General features: G+C 38.1%; 1 protein-coding gene across 7 annotated transcripts in view; it reads right to left on the reverse strand.

Moving 5' to 3' along the window:
• The window catches only part of LOC129731847 (probable G-protein coupled receptor 158), a 138,923-nt gene that overhangs the window by 19,123 nt on the left and 94,296 nt on the right, over positions 1 to 25,504 (reverse strand). For all 7 annotated transcript variants that reach the window (XM_055692191.1, XM_055692190.1, XM_055692194.1 and 4 more), the window contains 4 exons: positions 19,141 to 19,315; positions 18,984 to 19,052; positions 4,533 to 4,949; positions 4,238 to 4,432 (listed from right to left, as the gene is read on the reverse strand). In XM_055692191.1, coding sequence (XP_055548166.1) covers positions 4,238 to 4,432; positions 4,533 to 4,949; positions 18,984 to 19,052; positions 19,141 to 19,315 — 856 coding nt within the window. The remainder of the gene's footprint in view (positions 1 to 4,237; positions 4,433 to 4,532; positions 4,950 to 18,983; positions 19,053 to 19,140; positions 19,316 to 25,504) is intronic.

Raw genomic sequence — 25,504 nt, forward strand, 5'->3', positions numbered from 1 at the left:
AAATCGGGCGCAAATCGGGCGTTTCTGAAAAGTTACACAGTTGTTATGGGACCCATAAGGAACACGAAAAGTGCATGGGAGCTAACATTTCTTTTTTGTCCCACCCTAATGCCCATTCTTGGAACTATTTGACAACAAGCATCAGAGCATCGAAAGCCCCGTTCCGGACGGCCGGTGATCCTGGGCGACAGAAGGCTTCAAAGGATGCTGAAGAGGAAGACCGAGGGAAAAGTGGTTACATCGTTGCGTGCGCTTGGCCGGGAGGTTGGTGCATGCGGCAAAACAGTGAAAAAGTACCTGGCGAACATAGCTCGATTTTTTTCCTGGCGGATCGTGACGCGACGTGGCGGTGGTGATGGACGACGAGACTCATCTCATCCTGCATGGCAACGGCTGGCAGGGCACTTCGTATTTTACTTTCGACACCAAGTTCCCCAAGAAGGTGCTGCTGTGACTGACAATTAGCGAGAAGGGTCAAAGCCGCTTCTCTTTCGCTCCGGGTTGGCCGTGAACGGAGAAATTTACAGTACGAACTTCGTACTACGAAATAGCTTAAAAACAAACGAAAACAAGCAGGTTTTCGACCGCCACGACGATAATGTTCCGGTTAACTGCCGCGAAGCCGCTCGCAAAGGCGTAGAGTTCTTTCGCAAATAAGCTGACATAATTACCTTCAATGGAAAATTTATCAAACTCAATTCTCTGTCTTAGTTTTTTTTTCATCAAGATCTGAAATTGGATAAAAATTATTGCATGTTCTGTTTTTAAATTTTCCATTTTACACTCTCTTTTAGAAGTCCCCGAATGCTCTACGTCTAAAGAAAACGTTTCCGAAGAAAGCTTAGAGTTATGGAAATTGTTTTTCGCGTTAGAACACAAAAAAGGGAATAAATAGTAAATTAGGCTCATAATGACTAAGACGCTCTATTAGTGTTATCAAAATTCTGAATTGAACTCAGAGCTACTTAGCGAAACAGAAATGTCTAACGATTACCAGTTCAAGTTTTTTCTTTACGGATTATGTTAAGCCAGGAACCTCTTCCTAACGCTAACAAATATCTCAGTATTCTCGTGAATGCTGCAATTTCGTACTATTTCCCCTAACGCTTAGAATTAGCTTAGAATAAATAACAAGAATGTAACATGGTTTTTTGAAAATTATATCATTTTTAAAGAAAAAAATGCAATGGAAAGGCACAAAAAATATGATCCTTGATCGGAATCGCGACTCAACTTTCGGTTTGGGAAAACGATTGTCCTCAATTGTCCTGTACACTAACAATTGACTGCAAAGTGTAGTTCTCAATGAGAAGGTGAAATACCCTATAGTCCTTTCCTTTGGAATAATGCACTTAATTTGAGTGAGGTATTTTAAACCAAACTAGAGATGGTCAATTTGTTTTCCCATTTTCAAGAGAATTCACCATTCCCTACTAAGATAATAAAACTCTACAAATACTCAAAGTATGTGGAACTGTCGAACAACTTCCCCCCTCCGGACGGTAGCCAAAACCCTAACGCGTAACATTGAAGCCAGACAGAGGAAGCAAACTGAAACTAGTTCGAATCACATAACTGGCTCGGCGCTTCGGGAGCAACCCGTAACGAGTCGGATAACTTGATGCCGATTCCTTCGAATCACGTTCTCCGCACAGCAGCGTTCGAGATTGGGATCCGTGCAAAGCGATGCCGATTCGGTTCGCTCTGGCAGTCCGTCCATCAATCCGTTCGTCCGTCCGTCCGTCGTTCGGGTCATCAGTGGTAATTTAATCTATTTATCTATGAAACTTTACAACTCGGATCAACTTGGTGTAGGAGATTTTGGGAACGGAACTGAGGGGAGACGGGTGAAGAGTGTTGCTTCGGTGTGAGAAGTGGTGTGCGAGAGTCAAAGTGAATTTAAAGTTTAAATAATTTATAGAGTTTGTATAAATTACGTCTTCTGTGGAATGCTTTGTAAAACTAGACACACAATTCGAAACTAACGGGAACTTTCTAGAGCTACAAGCGGTTTATTGAGAGCGATGATTATGGTGTGGGATGATGTTTTGGGTCATGAAATTGTTGTTGTGCTGCTGCATTTAAACATTATCTTATGCGGTTTTGAAAACGAAGCGGTAAATTTAACCTAATTTTGCCTAAAACCTTGGAAAACTTCTCTCGTGCTTGAGACATTCTAGCAGTATGAACAATTTCCCCCTTTGAGACATTAAACGTACTTATAAATTTGCATAATTGTATCTACGATGCGTTCATCGTGTGTTCCACTTCCCATGTGTACCTATCTATTAAATTCCACTCACTCGGCTGTAAACTGCAGTTTGCACTTTCTTGCAACTATGTATGCATATAAAGTTAAGCACTGATATATTTCTTCCGGCTGGCGCGTCGTTATAGCTAGCAGTCTGCAGCAGCAGCAGCAGCCTAGAGTACCAGTAATGTCGGAGCAAGGACATCATGTGATTACTCCTCGGGCTAGATCGTTCTTCCGGGTTTATGCAACCGGAGCGGATGGTGGCTTTTGACGACGGGTTCGGTACACGTAAGAAGAACACTCGGCTACGTACTTTCCCGTGGTGGGGAGTCAGTGTTCGCTTACAATTGGGTCGATAGCTATTATGTCAGCTGTTGAGCGTCTTAAATTTAATGAATTAAATTGCATCATTTTTCAACTTAAAGCTCTGCGGCGTTATATATACTGCTTTAGGATACAGAACTTATTCTTTTAGTGCACATTTTTTCAAGTCTAGAAATTCCTTTTCTACAACTCGTTCGCGCGGAATTATGTTATAGAAATAATATTGGATTTGTATTTTTCTTAGCTGGCTTTCAATGCCATTGTTTTTTATTCTCGAGACGATTTGAGATTTCTCTCCATATATAATTACATTCAATGAATGTAATGCAGATAGCCATTGAAAAATGAAATACTACATCGAGGTAAAATGTTTGTTTAGTAGTGTTGCTCCAAAGTGCCTCTTGCAAGCGCACACTTCCAAGAAGTGTTCCGAGGATTATCATGTTTTCTCCACCTGTCGACTGCTTCGTTGCTCATCTAATCGCTACACAGCTAAGCTTACCGCATAGCTAGACGGATAATTGTTGTTTATGGATGGCTAATGCTCTACGGAATAGAAAATAAATGGCAAAAACGGGCGCCACCGAATCGTATCTATTCTGTCGCATTGTCTAATAGATGATGCAATCTGGCTTTTTCTTTCTCGTGCTTGAAAAAATATGGGATTGAAATACATCTTCTAAGTTATAGTCTTTGTTTGAAAAACAAAATAATCTGCTTTTGAGCGCACATTCAAAGTAACTTTGCGAACATCGGTATTTCATATGTTTGACAAAAATTTTTATTTCCATTGACTCAATTATAAATACATAAACAGTCCGAAAAAAATGCAGTTTGGAATTTACTATGTGCTAGAAAATTTATTGTCATCGAAATTCTAATAAACACCAAGCGTTCCCACCGTGCGAGTGGACGAAGGAGACGCATGATACATTCTATCGAAAGTGATGTGGGATCAGCCGCAATTTATCTCGCCTCGATTACCATCCCACAACGGTGCAGAAAACGACAGCGATCAACAGTTCAAACCACGGCTGAATAAACCGAGAGTGGCGGTCTTCAGGATTACGCCGGATTAGGATTAGGCGCTGTTCGTGAACGTGAAATTGGTTTACTCTTGATGGTGACGATGCGATGCGCGATGGTGAGTCAGTGAATAAGGGGACACATATACACACATACACACACACACACGCGTACACGATGATGATGACATGTAAAGCGAAAGTGAAGATAGCATTGCAACAGGCACGTAGTTGGTGGGATATGTCGATTGATCGATGTGGTTAAGCATGGCGAAGAGTTGCAAACGGAACACAAAATAACACAATAAAGAGGTACGGAACGAATCGTAAAGCTTCCATGCTGATTGCGTGTGAAAAGCGATTAAGCTGCCAGTGTAAGGCATCTCCGATTTGCAGGTTGTTCCCTTGATTGCAATTGAAATTACTGCTTGAAAGTGTTTTTCTGTGGATTACTAGTATGGGGTGATGGTATGTGTGGTACGAGCAACGAAATTGTTGCCGTCAATCAGGTTCTGTTTTAGTGGTTTGATGCAAATTGAAAGGAGCTACCAGGTACAGGACGGGTCACTCAAGCAGAAAGAGGAGGTTGGATGGGAAGTTCTTCTGTGGTTTTCGGTTACGTTTTCCAATTTACCTGTTTATGCTGATACCACAGCTTGGGCAGGAATAAAAGTCCTAGAGTGACTGTGTTCGTCAGCTGAGAACGAACGAATAGTGCTAGGAATAGTGTAGACGGGTTGAACTCCTCCAGATACCAGAATCGAAGGATGTAGAATGTAGACGATACTAGAAATTCGATCAGGATTGAGGCCACCAGAAATTGCCGTTCCTGTAAGGGGACAGAAATTGCAAATTTTGATTACATATTAATTTGGTTTCGGTAAGAGCATCAGGTACAACTAAATTCGAACGTTGGCAAAGCGACATACTCTAAATTGCGTGTTCGCATTACGGCTTGCGATGGCCAGCTGCAGACCGAAGCAAAGTATCAGCAGTTCGCCCGCCTCGGTAACGTAGTCCCACTTGAGCGGTCGGCACATGTTAGACGTCACTTGTTCGTCCGTGTTTTCCACCTTCCACACCAACTCGCTGTACCGCAGGAAGTCCATGCTGGTGGCGGTAAAGGCAGCTAGATAGCAAAGAACAGCAACGATCATCGCGCACAAATAGCGCAGCAGATCTAAATCTCTCACAACCCATCGATGAGCTTTTCTGGTGCGAAATTCCACCAGGTGCCGGTAAAGTTTTAGTACGATTGCACCGTAACAGATGATGAAGCCCAGCTCACGGCACCACGGCTCCAGCAGGCAGCGCAAGGTCGACGCTTGCAGAAAATGTAGTGCAACCTGAAAGTTCAGAAGAAAAGCACTGTCATTCTGGAAAACACTTGTATGAAATAATGAATCGTTAAAACATGAAAGAATCTTCACATAGAAGCTTTAATGCTCCATTCCTATATTTATGTCGATTCAATAACCTTACGCAGTAAATCCGCTGTTATCTCGGAATGCCACGGCTGTAGAAACATATTGACTTTTATGGCATCCCCGAGCCGCTAGACAACGTATTATTTTATATGACTTCTGTCAGTCACGGTGCCAACGAAACGGAATAAAATAAAATTATTCCAACAATTGCCTGGCAGGACGATAATCAACTGTTCCATAAATCATTCGTTTTATTAATATGATGAAAAAACAAAAAAAAAACATTCAAGCGATGTTTGTTGTCCCATCTGAAAATACGTTCACGCACGTACAGACAAGCAGCCCGGTTGTTCACCCACAACGGATCGGGTGGTTTCGAGATTTCATTACACTCTTTGTCCCCATCAATCTGGATGTAGTGAATAGCACATCTTATTGAATAAAAGATAAATTAAATCATGGGCTGTCATCGGGCTCATCATTGTCCTTCAGTGGCTGGAACATGAGCATGATTAATTCTCCCGTCGGGTTGGGTTGGGTCCGGTCCCCTGTTCGTTGTTTTCTGCGGGATTGCTGTTTACACAAGTGAATTAAGATGTTTTCCCAGTTTTTGTCAGTTTAAGCACATTTGCTTCGTTTGAAATTGTGATCTATAATAAAAGAAAAATCGATTTTCTCTATACAACATCATTATTTTCAGACTCTACTGGATGCATTGGAGCTAGTAGTATAACTGCTGTTAATGACAAAAAAAGTTCATGAAAAAAAAGTTCGGCTATTTTGGATCTGAAATGGTGAGTTATTCCTTCTTCAGAGTCTTTTTTAGCCTGTATAAGTTCTGAAGTATGTTCCTGAAACCGGATGTCTATATTTCTTTTGGTTTGGTCAACATAAGCCTTATCACAATGTGGACATGCAACTTTATAAACACCTGTAATTTGTCAAATGTATCCTTGGTAGAACCTAATCTTGTTTTAATTTGGTTATTTTTACTACTGTAGATAATATCCACACCAAATTTGAAATTTCCTAATTTTAACAACTACTCTTTTCCGATCTTCTGTTAGCGGTGTGAGTGTTGTATAACATTTCTTGTGTTGGATTCGCCCCTTTTTATCACAAATAGCTTGGATGGCTCTTTTATTATATCCATTTTGCTCACCAATTTCAACAATATATACCATTTTATATTTCTTTCCTTCATAACTTAGAGGCAAAGATTCCATACGGTGGACCATGTGGTAAAAAGCAGCCATTTCATGTTGGAAGGTTGGTTAGAAGTGCTGGGTATTATCCGTTTTGGGTGGGTTTCCTAAAGGTTGCGAATTCAAAGTGGTTGGAGTGTTTAACAATGACTACAAAATGGAAAAGAAAGAGCCTTTTGTTTTGTTCAATTTCCAAAGTAAACCGGATGTGTTTATAAAACAAATGCAAAAATATCATCAACATACCTCTACTAATGGTGGAGTCTGGTAAGGGGCCATCCATCCACATACCACGTGGACAGATTTTTAACAATTTTGTAGAACCGTGGACATTCCACAACCCCCCCCCCCCCAAGCTCTCCACGTGGTTATGAATAGCCCCTAAGAAGTTTTGTTTTAGTATATATTTCAAATGTGCCATAAAAAGATGACATAGGAACGGTGAAAGAGGATTGCCCATCGGTGCTCCTTTTGTTTGATGGAAAAATTTCCCACGAAATGAAAAATAATTGTTTTCCATGCAAAGTCGAGTTAACTTAAAGTAACTACCTACTTTAGTTATCCAAGAGTTGTAACATCGTTGAGAGAGAAGCCAATCTTCCGAAAGATTTATAGCTTCTTTCACTGGGACAATCGGGAAGGGTGCTGTGATGTCAAAAGAAACCATTATCTAGTCAGTATTAGGCTATCAATAATATTTGAGGATTTGAAATTTTCAACAAAATCTTTTGTGCTCTCAACAGATCGACTAGGAAGTTTGTTACGCATTGATTGAAATTGCTTGACTAACCATGTAGCTAATTTTTTTGATCTCTCATTTCATCGTATACATTTGGAAGGACCTTTATTCTAGGAAGAGAAGGGTTTTGAGATACAAAGACTTTTTCAAGCTTCGCCAATCACCATGTCGGCAAAAGGGTTAACTCTCTGTTGCCTATTTGTGCCATTATTAATTTTCACCAACAAGTGTTCATCGTACTAATTTTTGTCCATCATTTTTATTCGAAAACCATTTCTGCAATTTTCTGGCTCTTCGTACCAATTTCACGATACATATTTATTTGTGTGGAAGTTGTTTGGTACAATATTCAAATTTTATCGAACTAGGAATATTACACTGGTCAACACTCCAAAAGCTCAAATCGGAAAAAATGAAAGATTATATTAGCTATTCAATCATTCCTGTGAATTTTGGTGTCCCTAGCCATTACTGTTTTTCAAAGACTTAAATGAGTTTCCTCGTAAACATAACGGTAGAGTAACGAACCCGGCGAGCAATTTCTTTACGACACTCTCACGTAAGTTGACGCGTTTTGGTATTGGTTAGGGGCACCAAAATGCATAGGAATAGCTATAAACTTTCATTTTTTCCGGTTTGAGCTTTGCGAATGCACTTTTTTTTTCATTTTGTCGACCAGTGTTAGATAGTAAATTCAAGCTTCGACGATATATGGTTTATGTGTTATGGATTTTGTCTTTTCAGTTTTATTGGGTGATTGTTATAAAAAAATGGGAATTAAATACCTTCATCTTACTTCCTGAACACTTAAACAGTGATTAAATAGAACAATATTGAAGACATTCCATACAAATAAGCCTAACGGTTTGAATCCAAGTGATTTATTTTTTCCTGTATTGAAAAACGCCCGTTAAATTCCTAATAAGCGTAAGCAAGTGCTATACCAGGTTTAGATGTAATTTCAAGCATGCAAAATGGTGTTACAATGCTTTCAAAACAGCTAGATCAACGGGTTACTAACTTTTGTATCAATAAAATAAAATAGGCTTTTTGAGGATTGTGATGCCATTCATTTGATCGAAAACTTCTCATTTTAAACATATAGTACAATATTTATGTGAATCTACACACTAACAGTGTACTCGAAATTAAGAAATGAAGTGTTGTAAGGCTCTTAAAAGCTGTAAATATGGCAGTATATCAGCAAAAAGAAAGTTTGACAAATACAGTCATATTATAGTCAGTCTAATTTAAATCACATGAGGTGTTTGAGGCACGGTATTAATGTCAATTAGGCTTCAGCTCCATCCAGTCTTTACTTTTTTCATTCGATCAATAAGCAGCTATTGCTATTGCCCTATAATATAAAATTTTTCTATTTAATACTAGTTGGCCCGTAGTGGCTAGCCACTTTCAAATTCGTTTTGAACTATTATACCAACTTTTAATAAAAAAAAGGAAATTTTTTTTTTTTGAAATATCGAGTTGAAGTTAAAGATGTAACTATGACACTATCGACAATTCGATGCAGATGGCCAGCGCTGGTTTAAAACTTTATTAATTATCTAAACTGCGATAAATCCTTCGTTCAGTAGATCGTGGATTGATTGCTTACTTTAAAACGAATCTGCATCTCGCTTTCTCCAATATCTAAAGACTTTTTCTCCATTATTTGATTATTTTCGAAAAATTGTTGTCCAACGATTTAATTTTTTTTAAATTTCATAACTTGAATAATAGTTCATTTTATGTTATATTCAAACTAAACTTACAAAATAACTAAAGATGAATGTGATTGAAAAAAAAAACAATTTACAAAAACCGTTGCTCATGAAAAAATACTGGATTGCTCAAAAAAATATTCACACATGCAAAAGTTTGTCTCTGCAATTTGTTATTAACAATAGCAAAGCATGGAACAACGAAGTACTGTCCTCTTTTAATCATTGATGGGTAGTTTAAGTCCCTCTCTAATAGTCCGATATAACTTCACAAATGATAAATGACGCGCATAAAACATCTGTCATCTGCGTTCCAACACAGAAACCTTTAATAGTGTTGCGTGACAACATAACAATCCTCAACCCATAACCACCACCATTGCCTACTTCTTAGTTTTCGTCTTCTTCTACATAAACAAACAAATATTATTTGATAAAAAATTAAAAAAGTTGGCTTACTGTAGCGTATTTGCTGGATAGTAGATAAACCTATGTTAAATTTTTGAAACTTTGAAAATTTTATGTCGATATTTCAAAATATCTTAAATCAAAACTGTTGATCAGATTTTACATAGTGTTCAAAAATAATGGCCAATAGCTTAACCCGATCCCGGTGCAGAGAAATTAGTTTTTACCTCAAAAAATGAACTTCAAACTCTTATTACTCATCAACTATAAACATAATTAACACAAACTGTATTGCAAATTAAAGATCAATCTGTACCTTACCGAATAATTTCATCGTGAAAATTTCCAAGTATAATTGTTGAACTTGAATCAAAGTTTGAATGTCACTCGTCGGAAATGGGTTTATGTTATACTCTAAGTTTTTTTGAAACAGCTAAAATTTTCACGTATCAGCAAAATAATTATCCCTTTCTCCGTACGTCATGAACGTCGCAGTATACTTAAAGAATTAATTTGGGGTACAATATGGGCAGCGTGTCTTGTGTAGGTTAAATGTCTTTTCTATTTTTAAAAATATCGAAAAAAAATTATATTGTTTTATCATGGAGTACAACTTCTTGAGAACATTTTGGTAAATTTTGTTAGAGCTTTGAGTAATAGGGAGAAAGTTGGATAGATTTCAAGGGAGGCTTGTCACGCGCCATAAGCTAAACTTGAAACTCGATATGATGTTTTGCATAAAATGGCTTTGGTGAGTTACAGCCGGTTTTCTTCAATTTTTTATAAATGATATTTTCAATAAACAAACAACTTTTCGCTATCGAATAACTGTACTATTGAAAAATTACATATTTCGATGCATATAAAAATTGCTACACACTTGAAAAAAACCAAACTGCTTATTTTCTCGAGCAAAAAGGTTTATAATCCCTATTATTATCTTGACTTTTTCATAGTCTATCCTCAATGAACTACAACAGCCATGACATTACAGAACTTATTGGACATGTAACTATAAAATAACGTTCACAATCAACCGACAGTGGTTTGGCTAACTTTAGATTTCATTTACATGCTTGATATAATCGATACTATGTCTTTCTTACAACTTAAAACTGCCTTCCGCCCTTTATTACGTTTTTGGCGGTTTTTGTCGATGCACCTGCACCAGAACCTATAGCCATGTGCTAATTTAGCACGTGTGCCGAATATTAGTTAAGACGCAGTTAGCTTTGATTTCCTTGCGACTAGCTTCGTACCTGGCGAGAGGAGGTGAGTGAAGGACTGAAAGCAAAGGTAACTTGTAGTCAGAACAGGAGTGCTTGCGTTGCTACCCACAAAAAAATAACAAACTTTAGTGTACCTCAGCTCCAGAGTTTGCTTGGGAAAAAGGCAATTTGAGTAACTTTCGTTTGTCGTGCGCGTGACTGAAAGACAAGCAAACTATATATATTCCGATTACCTGCTGAGCAGGCATTTCAAGAGTACAGCCTTTTTTTACTGTCTTCACAGAATACTTTTTCTGCTACCCTCGATAGCAGGGACAGACTGCAGGTAGAACTTTATAATTTCTTGGATTATGGAGCAAGAAAGTTGTGTGTCCCATCTATAAATGGCAACACAGTAACTACCGTGGCATAACGTTGATCTACGCCGCCTGCAAAGTTCCCTGATTCTGCTCCGCCATTTATCTCTTTTATCAAAAAGATTCGCAAGAGCGGGGGCCTAGTGTGGTTGGTAACGTCTCCGCCAACCACGCTCGACGCCTGGGTTCGAATCCCACCGCCGACATAGGTGTCGATGGTTGTGAGGTGGCGTGATCCACGCACAACCAACCCAACTGGTCTAGATTCAATCCTAGCCGACACCGGGAGATTTTCTGAGGCGAAAAATCTCTGGGATCACGCCTTCCATCGCATGAGGAAGTAAAGCCGTTGGCGCCGGTCCGTTAATAAACGGGTCGTGAGTTAGTGTCCTGGGTGTGGAGTCGCCTCCCTGGGCGTCGGTGATTGGCCACAACAGTGGCGGAACTAGACCGACGGAAAATAAGCGAGAATAAAAAAAAAATAAAAAAGATTCGCATGGCAGTATCAAGCGGGTTTTACCCAAGCACACTCTTCACTTTCCGGTAGATCCTCCAGATATTTTGGAAGTTCGTGGACTTCAAGGCAGTGTATGATATAGTCGTCCGAGATCAGCTGCAGCAAATGTTGCACGGCTAAGGTTTTCCAGATAAATTCTTTTGAAGCGCACAGGGGGTTGAGACAAGGAGATGGACTATCCTGCACGTTGTTCAACATTGATCTTGAGGGTGTAATCCGACGAGCAGGTACCGAAACGAAAAGTACAATTTTCAGTAAAGGTAACTAACTTAGGGAATTCGTAAACGACCTTGACCTTATTACAATAAAAAAAACTGTGCAACAATGGAAGGAACCTACACCAGACTGAATGTGAAACGAAAACTAAGTATATGACGAAGGGAGGCTCAAGAGAAACCAACATTCGCCTACCACGGATGGTGATCATGGAAGGCGATGAACTGGTGATTATGGACGACGCACGGTGCTCCCACAGACCGTTATTATAAAAAAATGCACCAAAAAATCTGAGTCCATCATTCGATTCGTTATGACGTCCAGAATCTCTGGTCGAAATTTCAAAATCATTGTACGGTGCATTTTTGAGTAATGCCTTTTTGAAGGTCGTAAAGTACAAAAATGTGATATAAAAACTACGAAATACTTATTGTAAAGCACGTATTTCAACCACCATTTTATGAAATAACTTCCATAATAGTTTCTACACATTCCAAGGGTTATATTTCAAGACATTAACAACTGGTGAAAAGATTTATTTGAAAATCCCACAGTGCATAATGGTCTAAACTCGAAAAATCGTGATCGTTCTAGATTTGACTGTGAAAAGTTGATTTTATGTACTCAATGTCTTTAGCAAAATTGTTTCATAGAAGAAGGCCTTACTATTGGCGTTTTTAGTTTTTCAATCAGTCCACATAACAGTTAGATAAAAAAAAATATTTTTTCTAATTTTCAATATACCAGATAGCTTCTTCCAGCAAAGTTGTGGAAAATTTTAAAATAAAAACAATTGCTGAATACTGCGATGTCCTATCTGTACGTTGAACACAACAAAATAGAGTTTTCTGTGGAACACCTCTCTTTGAAATCCGTTTTTTGTCCATAACTTTTTCTATGATTGTCAAAACAATAAATTTTATAAAGTCTTGAGAGAATCTTGGTTGAATGAATAAAATCTCAGAACATTTTGCATTGTTTTGACCATTACAGACAAAATTATAGATTTTTTTTATAATGTACCGTACGATTATTTTGAAATTTCGACCAGAGATTCTGGACGTCGAAACGAATCGAATGGTGTACTCAGATTCTTTGGTGCATTTATTTTTATAATAACGGTCTGTGGAAGCACCGTGCGACGTGATTAAAGAGTTCTTATATTTTGCATCCCTATCAACCGCTGCTGATAACACAAGAGAGGAGATCCAACGGCGCACTCAAGCTCGAAATAGGGCCTATTTACAAAACTCCAATTAGACCAGTAGTTCTCTATAGACTTGAAACTGTGACATGTTTCTACGGAATTATCTATTTACTGTACATCGGATAAATGAAACAAATCCGTAGATCTACGGGAAAATATGTAGCAAGCCTGTCTGGAGGGATTTCCATTGTGCACCTGATAAAGTTTGGGAAGATGCGGACGAACATGTTTCGAAGATGCCGGACGACAGGTTAAATTGGTTCTCTTCAAGGACGATGTCGATACGCCTAAGAAATGGGGGACGAACAGCTCAGGACCGAGAGACCGAGTGGAAAAAAAAGTCTTGATGTAGCCAGAGACACCACGGCACGGAATAGGCTGCTGATTTATTATAACAGATAAATTAATCTTTCTTATTTTTAATGACTATAATGCAAGTCAAGTCTTTTTTTATGACGTGATGACGTGCGATAAAGTGTGCAAGCGATACAAAATAGCTATTTAGCGAGGCCGACTTATACGTCTTGCGGTGGTGTAATCGGAAACGCATCTGACCGGAGATTAGAAGTTGTGGGTTCGAGTTCCACCTGCTGGACTATATTTTTCGTAAATTTCTAATTAACTATTTCCCCAGTTAGTACATTTTTCAATCGTCAGCTCCACATTTCCTGCTTGAAATAGAGATAAATTAATTTGTATTGTGGGATAGCAAAATCCAAATGAGTAATTGAATATGTATCAAAAACCTGCAAATATAATTTTTTTTCTTCTTTGGGCTTAGTCGTCGTCACAAATTACGTAACGCTAAAAACCTAGATTTCAGACCCCCTTTTCCTCTATGTAACGATAAGTAATGTTCGATATGACTCCCCCCTAAAATTACGTAACGCTGGACAGACATGCCCCCCCTCCAAATTTCTAATTTCGAGCAAACATCACAGTTACGTAACGGTCTCAACTACCCCCTTTCCCCCTATGTAACAATAACTAACGCAGACTTAATAATTTATATTATTCTGTCAAGAGGAAAGCAGGGGTGCATTGCGCATTTCGTTTCGAGCAACTCGAACAAAACTAAATGATCGCTGGTGGGCGTTATGTTTCGTTTTTCGTATTTTTTCGACTTTGCGGGTTAGATGAGCCGAAGGATAAATGACAATGACAGCTCATTTGAGCTCAGAGCAAAACTGGCAGTATGTGACGTACTCGAAAATAGCGAGCTGCACAATGCCACCCCAGTATTGCAAAATTAAACAAGATGGAAGATTGAATGGGCAGCCTGAGAATAAACCCATGCTTAAGTCCTTTGAATAGTAAGATTCTACTATAATTTGAACCTATGACCACCTGCATGTGAAAGTGGATATACAGTTCCCCAAATATATTTTCTAAATATCGATGTTTTTGAATCCAGCTGGGTAAAATTGAGAAAAATGTTCAACATTGTTATTTCCAGAACCAACAAGAAGCCAAGAAAATTACCTCTAAAACCATTTTGAACTCCCTAGTCCTGTAAATCTAGAAAAAGATCTGAAAATCGGTGTCTGACACAGTTTTGAAATATAAAATGGCGACTTTCGGTTTCTGGAATGCTGTGAAAAGCTGAAAGATACATTTAAATATTCCTCCAGGTATGACACCTTGAAACCGAAAACAGGTATACGACGCCTTTGGAATCGCAAGATGCTGGGTAAGGTGAGGTGAGTGAGTATTGGGGAATGAAGGCTTTGGAATATAAAGTGGTTTGAGAGAAAATATTAGAAGGTATTAGAAGTAAGATGAAAAAATACTCTGCATAAAAAAGAGAAACAAACCGCTGTTTAAAGAGAATACAACAGATAAGCAAAAGCAGGACGTTCCATTGCAATTTTCCGACGTAAAAATCATTGATTATATCCATGAAAAAATATCATGATCGTAACAGTTCGAAAATGTACTATAATCGGAATAATTTTTTATATGCGCGATTGCTTCATTATTTAACGAAAGGTTATTTTTAAAAGTTACCGGTATTATCATACAACTTCTCCTGATGAAAATCAGAAAATGTTAATGGCAAAAATGTTATATACAAGCGGCATTCTTCGAATCAATTCCTGTTGCGTTGCAGTTTGCAAATTGTTCGGATAATTAGATACCAAGAGATAGTGGATTTAAAAATAACTGAAATTTAACTTCACTGATGAAACGTAAGAAATGTTGCATCTGTACTTTTGCCAACAGATAATGTGAATGAAAAAAGCTTTATTTTCCTAATTTTAAGATACATTTATTAAGCACTTTTAAATTTTGCTGTTGTTAAAAGAAATAACAATATGATTTCACCAAAATGTAACCCCTAAACGGAATAGTTTCAATGACAATGAGTGTTTTTTTTGCGATGTGATTTCTCTTTAGTTTAGATTTCGATAAACGTAATTAATTAATGATTTCATACGATATCTTAATATTGAATTAATGAAACATGAAAATAGTCCTAATTGTTCCGATCATGATACACCTTCTTGTTTATAAATAATGATTGTCAGTAAAACTTCTTTTTATCGTGAGTAAGTCTTTAGGAAGCAGGTTTGAGTAATAGTTATTTATTAAACTATAAAGAGAAAAAAAACCTTTCTTTTATTTCAAAGCAATAACCAAAGTTCTAACTATCGGTATTCATGGCAAAAAATAGATGAAAAGATAACGAACTAGCAAAGAGCAATATTTATAAGCACAATTGGTTGGTCATCGTCCTTAAGCCGAAATTCCTTTTACCATAACGCAACTACAGGGTACAATAGAGATAAACTCAAAAAGGAGCCCCAATAAAGTTAGATTTCTCTGTATGTTCTACATTATAGTTTAATCCTAAGTGAACAGAAAAAGTTTTTAGTATGATTCATTATTGCTTACAAAATATTAACCAAACAAGATAATAAAACTTGTTTTCGAGTGCTCCCACTATCCTTCCGAAATACCGCCCGCCGGTCCTGGTATGCGGTAGGCACATGAGCCCAGCATCGCAACGCAAACCACACCGGAAAGCGTTCGGTAAATTGCGATGTACGGCGATAAACAAACCATAAATCAAACTTTGCCGCCGGGTCTACGTTGGCTGTATTCGATAATTAGGGGATTAAATATCCGGAAATCATTAGAGGCTGTTTCTCTTCCCGTGAGCTCGAGCGTTGCTTGGGGACGCGTAGATAGCAGCGACCTAGGAAAAACGTTTTGCTGCCAAAATTCGTGCCATTTGGAGCATACTTATTCGCCCCGCAGTACGATTTCAATTCTTCAGCTCTTTGGTGGACGATGTCCTTTGACCGTTTATGGTTTCTATCATAAATTGTTCTGTGTTAGCGTGTAAAAGTGTGTGCTTTGCAAGCTTGTTTATGACATAACCGGCAGCAGTTGCGTCGCTAGGAGGCGCACCGGAAGACGGGGAAGCGTTAGAAACAAACGGATGAAGTGGGGTCAATGGCTCCGCTGGGATGTGGGGGTTTGGTTGCTATTTTCGTGCCTGAGATGGGTCTACTTGCGTCATCGGACTCGGTTACTTGGAGGCGGAAAATAGCGAACCGGGGAGCGATATCGTATTTTCCGATGAGGTCCATTTCTGACAATACTCTAGCTTTCTGTTGCAAATTGCGATTGCCGGAAAGTGGAACAGGGAGTGCAATATTGCGCGAAAGAATGTGTTCACCATAAATTTAATGCAATCGTATGTTAGCATACAATTTACCGGGGCAGTTGGAGCTGCTCCTGAGATGCTTAGTTACTTATAATGTGTAAGTAATGGAATGTGTGCCTCGCTTGAATGATTAATTTAGCGAAGATATTCCTATTGAGATTTCGAACCTATTGAGATTTACGGGGTCTGCTATATAAAACACAACGATACTGATAGAGACAGTCTCCAGTAAACGTTGTGCTGTTTTTCATCGTACAAATTGAATGAAATATTCGTCACTTCCCGTTTGTTGTTTTCTGAATGGCTGAGACATAGACACAATTTAATTTAATTCGATTGTTACAGCTGCTCATTACTGATGGGGATGTTTTGCTATTTCCGAAACCAATTTCCATTAGCCTGCGAGTAAAAAAACATAGCTTGTATTCATTAGTTGAACAACATAATCCTATTAACATGTTGCTTTTGCCATCATAATATTTACTCAAGCTCAGTTCCATTCCCCTTCAGTCTCTGGTATCTCACCTCTGTTGATGGTATTTCACCTACAGTTCTACTGCCGCACCCACCAGAAGGTAGTAACAATTGAATGCTAATATTTACCCATAATCATACAATAGCGAGGTGGAATCGATTTAATGATGGTTCAACAACAATCCGCTGCGATGGACAGCAATACGGGTTGATTCGGATTGGTTTATGTATGTACGAGCAAGGTACAAGCATACATATGACCACGAACTTTGGTTCCCCAGAATGCCTCAATGTTGTCAAAAATTCGAGCAGTGTGCCACCGCAGATTAATGGAAGCAGCAAATATTGCGTCTGGGAAGGCTTAGAGAAAGTGACGGACGATTTCAGCTGTCAGTCAAACGTGTCGATGCTTGTCATTGTCATGATATGTTGGTGACGATGTTGTGGACAATGTAATGTTTATTCAATGTCTTTTAAGAATTGATAGAGTTTAAGTCTAATAATCTTCTGTGACGTGTAAATATATATAGATTTTTTTAATAATATATGTTTTTATCCATGCAATTACAAATCTTTGTTTCGAATTTTTCAATTGTTTTTTTCTTAGATCTTAGAATTTTCTTAGAATTTTTTCTCGATGGACATGCCGTACAATAGCGCGCGTCTATTGAACTGGGAGTAGAACATTTGAGGTAAGCGGTGTCTCAACCTTTGCATCTAAATTAACCCAATAAATTCGCTCAATTATGTACTGCCCTTCAAACATATGGCAAGACAGTAGGAGGTTACGGCTGGCCCCAACTAACCGATTAACCAATTCTGTGCACCCCACCCACTTGAATGAAAACCGCACTTTCCCATTCATAACGAAATTGACGTTAATTGCATACATGCGATAGCCGCCGGGAACAAATCAGTAAACCCATCTGGAACGTAAACCGCCCCGGTTGGAAGTGGCAGCTTATCGATCAAACCTTGACTTGGCGCTCCCTTTTATATTGCTTCTCGAGCTGCTGCGTGTTATCTAAGCTTTCGGACGATTTTAGGCGCTACAGCTGAAAATGGCACTAGCGAGTGTGTCTAGCATCCCAAATGAGGGATGGGCTGGCGGGTCGGAGGGGGCCAAGTCAAGTGGCGCCCAGAATAGAAAGCACTGAATAATTAATTAAACCAATTACTGCTTTAATTGTCCGTCACAGGAACAGATGTACGGTACAGTATGCTGCCGAGTATAATATCAGCATAGTGTGGGGCCAAAATTAGGAAGTCTGACTCGTTAAGAATGGCAAACGGGAGCTTTTTGGGGGCAATTCTCTTCCATTAGATCTTATCAATTTTTCACGCTGCCAGTTTGCCCAACTCCAGCGCAACCCAGATTTAGTATGCCAAGTGCTGACGTATTCCGGCTGTCTGCTGCTGCGAACCGAAACCAGAGTAAGATCTTATCAATATTCTCGGTGGCGGTTTACCAGATTCCGAAGCGAATAAAAAAAGACGAAAAATTGACCATCGATTCAAGTGCCACTACCTACTAACGGGGGAGTTCGCCGGCCATCTGTCCCGGCCTGAACCCACGAAAATCGGATAAAGGTTGATAATCTTGCATTTGTTTTATTGCGTCGACGCCTTCTCATCCGGTGGTTTTCCATATGGCCAGAGTTTGCTAAACGTGTACAGTTGGATTGTTTTTGCCGAGCAGGGCTAGGTTATTTATTGACTTTCCGATTAGGGAAGTGAGACATTTTAATTGATGGTATAATTGTTGATTTGTACAGCTTTGTTATCCATATTTCTTTGTGTCACTAATTCAACTTTTTCCTCAACGAGAAAAGTAAAACTCAGGTAACGTTAAAAAATTAATAAGCAGGATGTACTGTGGAAAAATATGTCGCTATTCTGCTAAACCGAGCGAAACCAGGTACAGCAGGAATGCAGTGAATTTTTCCAGTTGTTTGAACAAAGTTTATCGTTACAGTAAAAGTTTTGATTAAAAATAATAGTTTGGCGGAATTTTTGTTTTGTTTCCCGCGTGCAACTGCATAGCTCAAAAGTTGTGATATACTCCTTTGTGTTTATTTATTGTTTCAAAACCCAAACTACCTCACTGGAGTTTTTTTATGGCAATTTAACCCTTCGTGATTGAAATCATTTAGATTGCTGGCAGCAAAATTCTTGTTATCAATTATGACCTGGCGCAAATATACTTACCGCAAAATACAAAAGTAAAATTCCGAATAAAATTGTCTCTAAAATGGTCCACATCCCCGTCGCAATGGTCTGTAATAGAAAAGAGGGAAAGAGAGAATACAGAAATAAATAAAACAAATAGCTTTCGACTCTATTATCACATAGAACGGCACACTACCTTGCATTTTCGTTGACGGAAGACAATTAACGCTAACACTAAACAACAAAGCATACATGCTCCCAAAATAGCACCAATGGTGGCTTTCATCAGCGTTTCCGTGCTGAAGTCTTCGTCTGGCCGGTTGCAGCTTCCGGCAGAATTGCATTCGCACGCACTCGGGCATGGAATGCAGCTGAAACGATGCGTGAGAGAGAGAGAAGCGAGAGTTGATTTATGATTTAGGGTTTATTAAAAAAACGCAGCTCTATCTATCAAATCTAAAGCGCTATTGTATGCGAAAATTAACTTCGAGCAGTTGCGGATGTTGGATCCACTTTTTGCTCTCTATAAAAACGGCTTATTTATAGCTTATTCCTAGTCGTAAAGCAAGAGTATTTTCAGCTAAAATTGCTCAAATCGGTCTGTCTCGACTGTTTTGCATCGAAGTTGATTTTTATCAAAAATTATGTCTTCTATCAATAGTAACTTTTCGGAAATGCGTATTTAATTTGACCTTCCAGCTGGTTTTGAGGTACGATTCTGGCCTAACAAGCCAGTCGTCGTAGGTTCGAGTCCCGGCTCGGGAGAGACTGTTGGTGTTAGTAGGATCGTAGCGCTAGCCCCGCAATTGTCCTGTACATTAAACAGTTGGCTGCGAAGTCTGTGTAAAATAAACAGAAAATCAAGTTCCGATACGGGATGTAACTTTGTAAACTTTGGCAGGTAGCATTATTTTAACCCGTTAACATGCAAAATCGTTAAAAGCATACAGTGTGTGCAGCTGGGGAAGCGTAAAATAAGCGAACTGAAAAATATGATACTAACTTGGAAAAATAGACCGCATCCAACCGGGACTTGAACCTGCAATCTCCCTGTAAGAGAGATTCGGGGTTCAAGTCCCGTCTGGATGCGGTATATTTTTCCAAGTTTGTATCATATTTTTTTCAGTTAGCTTATTTTTCGCTTACGCAGCTGTCATTTTTTGCATCATATTTTCACTGTTTTTGAACGATTCGTCCTAGCTATTTTTTGACCCTTTTCAAATGTTAGTGAGGCTAATGTTATACAGAAGGCGATATGCGACATTTCTCATGTGAGGAATAATATCAACATGCATGTGAGGAATAATATCAACATGATAAATGATGCGTATCGCGGCGCATCGCCTTCTGTATAACATCGGCCTGGAAATATCTAGTTATTACGTGTTGTTTCGTAAATGACAAACAATTCATTTGGAGATTTTTTAGAAGGAAGATAAGACTAATCCTTGTAAAAACATAGCACTCCGATATGTTTACTTTTGACGTAGCATTACGTTCTTCGACAAGCTTCAAAGGGAGGATGTAAAATGAAAGTTCGAAATTTGCAATATTTATGTCTAATTTCTAAAGCTTATATGGTAACTCAGTTAGTTTTCAACGGATTTACTTCATTTGCGAAGCAATTGATTGGAAAATCGGTTACGTGTCCATCATAATGTAAAAAATTTCAATTTTCAACGTAGATTGTACTATTGAAAAATGTTTATGTTCCAAACGCAGATTTTGACTAATAAGTGCTGAAAACAAGGTCTGGGTGTCATCAAAACCGGAATGCTGTCTAGGGACAGGAAATCGGCCCCGGATGCCATTCTGAATTTCAAGATAGTGACATGCGGTGTTTGGAAAACAGACCAAATTAGCTGAAATCATCTCCAGACGCCGCACAGTGCGTTGAGCCATAGACAAAAATCGTTTTTCTTTCTTTTTCATTTGGATGCACCAAGTACCCAGAAGTGCTCACAGATATCTCTTGGGTTGTGAACAAGTATTGGTGAGCTTTGGGAAGCATCACAAATACTAATACAAGCATAGCAAGCGTTAGCGTCCAGAGCAATCATTAGTTTCACATTTCGTGCTAAATTGTCGCGCGTTTTCTTAACGGTGGTAAAACTTAATTACTTCGTGTATTCCAATAACACAAAATGAAAAGTAACAATCAAGGTTTGTGCAATATATTTCATTGATAGAGAGACTTGGTGTCGATTGCGTGTATGATTAATCGGTATCATGAGTTAGTGAAGGTATTAATCCCTAAAAAAACGCGAACTCAAACTTCGTTAGCGTTTTAAAAAAAGTTCCACCGAGTTCCTCTCTAAAACATACATCAAAAGTTTGCTTGAAGTGTCCTCTACAAAATATATAAAAATTAGCTGCAACTTCCTGAAACTCTGAGAGATTTTTTATTTTTCGTATGTCAATGCCGATCTCTCGTGAAGCGGCAGATGTTTGAAAACTGGTTTAACTGCAATGCAAGCAAAAGAACATCATGTTTATTTCAATATTGTCTTCACCAGAAGACACAGTTGAGCATGTTTATGAAAATTCGCACAAGTTTTCTGCTGTGTATTGTCTGAAATTGAATTCGAAATGGGAGAAATGCAATAGAATAAAAAAGTATTTTATGAAAAAGCATGAAATTTTGTTGCAGTCACCGCTTGCTCTTCCTCGATTCGGTGAGTATAATAATTATGAATACAGCCACATTTCTTCTCGTGAGCGTCCTCAGAAACTTCTTGAAAGCTGCTCAACCAGAATTAAAAAACGGCGAGTTGCAGAGCTCGTTGAAAATAATTCCCCAAAACAATTAGTATTTGCTGCTACCGTTTCGAACAACTATTCCAATTCGTCTAAAGATGACCCAAAACTTGACTTGATAATATAATATGGGTCATGAAGAATTTTAAATTGTTTGTTACTCTGGCAAATAAATATTCAAAAAATAATAAAAATTACACGAATATTATTACATTACACGAATTACAAGAATACCAAAAAAATCTTTTTTTTTGTTATAATTGCGCATAAGTCACTTTAGCAATTATGTAAAAGTAAGTAAAACATAGAAACCGCAGTTTTCGTTACAATATACAACTTTTACAAAGAGATTAACGGTTTCTGGTATAGAATAAGTGCGTTGGCGTTTGGGACAGTTTTGTAATTTAGTGTATCACATAAGATTTTTATGCATTTAGTAGCTCTGAAGGTAACGAACAACTTTCCTTGTAACATCAACATGTTTTATCGACAAAATCGTGTAGTTTTGATTTTTGTCCCGTCTTACCCTACATTCAACGCACTGGAACCAGAATGATGGACAGAGTCCGGAAATCTACACTAAAGTCGTTTTTTACGCGGGGGATACATGCCGCGTAAATAAAACCGCGTAAATTCCGGAATCCGCGTAAAAAAAACCGCGTAAATTCCGGAATCCGCATAAAAAAACCGCGTAAATTCCGAAATCCGCGTAAAAAAAACAGTGTTAATTCTGCATTCCGAGTGAAGGGAAACCGAGATCCGCTTAAAAAAAATACCGCGTAAATTCCGGAATCTGCGTAAAAAGAACCGCGTAAATTCCGGAATCCGCCTAAAAAAACGCGTAAATTCCGAAATCCGCGTAAAAAAAACCACGTAACTTCCGGAATCCGCGTAAAAAAAACCACGTAACTTCCGGAATCCGCGTAAAAAAGCCGCGTAAAAAAAACCGCGTAAAAGCGATCTTAGTGTACTTTGAAATTCAATATGGTTACTTCCGATTTCCAGAAGAAGTCAAAAATGGCCGAATACTAACTAGCATGAGTATTTCTGGAAGCGATATGATGCCCAAAAAGTGAAAATCAATTCCAGACGTCCTTTTGAAATCAAACATTTGTGTTTTTATATTGAGCAATTTATAGCAATCTCCGAATTCAATATTTTTTTAACTGCATTTTTTGAATTGGCGGATACCTCACTCAGGTAATCCTATAGACTAAAGGTGTCATTTTGCGCTATTCATGACGTTGGACTTACGTTTGGAAGATCCCAGTCAATATTTTCATACGTATAATAATGTTTCGATTCCAATATCCGCACTCATATATATCATACAAACTCGCATTTGATGCACAAAAACAGTATAAGCGTACTATTTTGGAGGCGATATACGTACTGAGGAATAATGGTATGCAATATATTGATATACGTATTTATATACGATAATTTCCGATTGAATGTGATTTGACTCCATAATATATGCGATAATAATAAGCGTGGTATACGATTTCGACTTCGTCAAGATATATTTGCGATAATTTTCATACATTGATAAACGATTTGTGGTTGACTGGGATGGGGGCCTGGAATTGAAAATCTAGTAATTCAACCATGAAAAAAGTGGTCAGGGTTTGACCGTTCATTGATCAGTCACTTCTCATCAGAATATAGAGGTTTTGGCATCAATCGATCAGAAAATCTTCCACGGTTGAGTTTTTGTAACAAACAATCAATTGATTGAGAAACCCCATTGAGAAATTGATAAATAACATGGGTGATCTAAATCATACCGAGCAAGCAATCAGTAAAATATACATCCGATCTGACTCTGTGAACGATTTGTTGTTGTTGTTTTACTGACTCCAAGGTGCACGCCACGCCAACCGGAACTCTCAGTAGTTACGTAATAAAAGCTCCGGATTGCAGAAATTTAGTCTTCAATGTATGACCCATTACTGCAGCGAGAGGACGGTTGACTTTTACTGCAAACCTGCTCGACCCGCAGCTGGTAGTGTCAGAATAACGAGAGAACTAAAATTATCCCGTGTCGTCGGTAAATGGTAATCCAAAATGATGCTTAATCAAGCAAACTTGTCTCTATTATGAGAAATATCAATGTATTTTGAAATGCTCTAACAACTTGGAAGTTAGAAGTAATAAAATTATCGTCGGTTATCGTTATATACTAGCATGAGTTTTGTCCGTTAATTATAAAACAATTTCCAATCTGAGAATTTCCGCTTGAATCGTTCTGGTTTCCAGTTTCAAAAAGTTTTGTTTAGTCTGCTGTTTAGACTGCTGAAAAAGGAAAATATACCGACCTTGCTAAATTAATGTTCGTCTTGACAGCATGCTTGGTAGGGTCCGCAATCCCGGGAACGATTTCCCGGGAACTACCTTTTCCCGGGATTCCCGAATCCCGGGAACAGAAATATTTATTCCCGGGATTCCCGGGGCCTCCAAAAAAATTTCGCAAGATTTAATATAGTTTCCCACACAATTTTGCAATAAAACTTAATATACTATCAAAACACGAAACTACTGTCGTCAAAGTGTATAGCAACAAAGTGGGCATTATATGAAGTAAATATTTACTTGAAATGACGCTCAATAATGAAAATTAAATTAAATTGATAAAGAAAATTTGAAACCCGTGCCGTTAGTCAATGAGACCAGAAATTATTAATTTGATGGAACTCAGTTAGCGTATTTTGGGTCGTGACCACGATTTCACACGAAAAATCATCGTTGAGGTTAATTACGTAGACATTCAAATGCTCTTAAACTAACTTATTTAGAGTCGTATTGAAATGATTATTTATTATTCTATCATTTCCTTCCAGTTTGTTTCGATCATTCAAAGAAAACTACCGAAAGGCCAAATAACGTTCTAGTTGAACAATCAAAATTCTTACATGGAATACTACTTTCTAATCAATCAATGGTGATACCAATTCCAAAACGGTTTATTATACCAATGAGAACTAGATGTATTATGCAGTTTATTTTTTGAAAATTATTCGCATCGTGTAAATAGCATATATATTTGATGATATATGAAATATGAAAAAATTGCAAAGAGATTCTGATGAAAACTTGAATGAGTTTTGTTTTGTGATTCGTCTTTCATGCGAATTGATAATGAAACTGTAAACGATTTTTTGATACTTTTTATTAATAAACTTTATTTGAAATCTCATTTTTGCTAAGCCATTTTTTCCATTCCCGATTCCCGGGAATCCCCGGGAAATGAGATTTTTCATTCCCGTTTCCCGGGAAATCAATTCCCGGGAATATTGCAAACCCTAATGCTTGATATGCTCCTCAGTATGTGAGAAGAGCAGAGTGAATATCACCGTTTACTTCTTGTCCAGTATGCGAACAACTAACATACTTGCTGCTTACACCACAGCTGAGCCAAACAAGAGTAGCGACCGCTCTAGAAAAAGTACGCCGCGGTGCACACTGCTGAGATCAGTTCGATAGAATTCGAAGAGCAAACATGCGTGACGGGTAGCTGGATTTTTTTGTTAGTTTCGTAAAAACTTATTTTCAAAGAGCACATTGAGAGTATACAAGCCAAGTGCATCAAATATAACAGGAATTCTAAACTTTGTTTAAAGAACAAACTTTTGATTTACAAACAAATTTTTAGACCAGCAATGCTTTATGCTGTACCGATCTGATTCAGAATAAAATTCTGAAAATGATTTTGAAGCGTCCTCCTTGGTTTGGTACACTCGAATTACATAGACTTACTGGTGTTGAACCATTAGAAGCTATGTCAAATAAAATTATTAACAATT

Source organism: Wyeomyia smithii, chromosome 3 (assembly GCF_029784165.1).
Source record: "Wyeomyia smithii strain HCP4-BCI-WySm-NY-G18 chromosome 3, ASM2978416v1, whole genome shotgun sequence".
Classification (NCBI taxonomy): Eukaryota; Metazoa; Arthropoda; class Insecta; order Diptera; family Culicidae; genus Wyeomyia; species Wyeomyia smithii.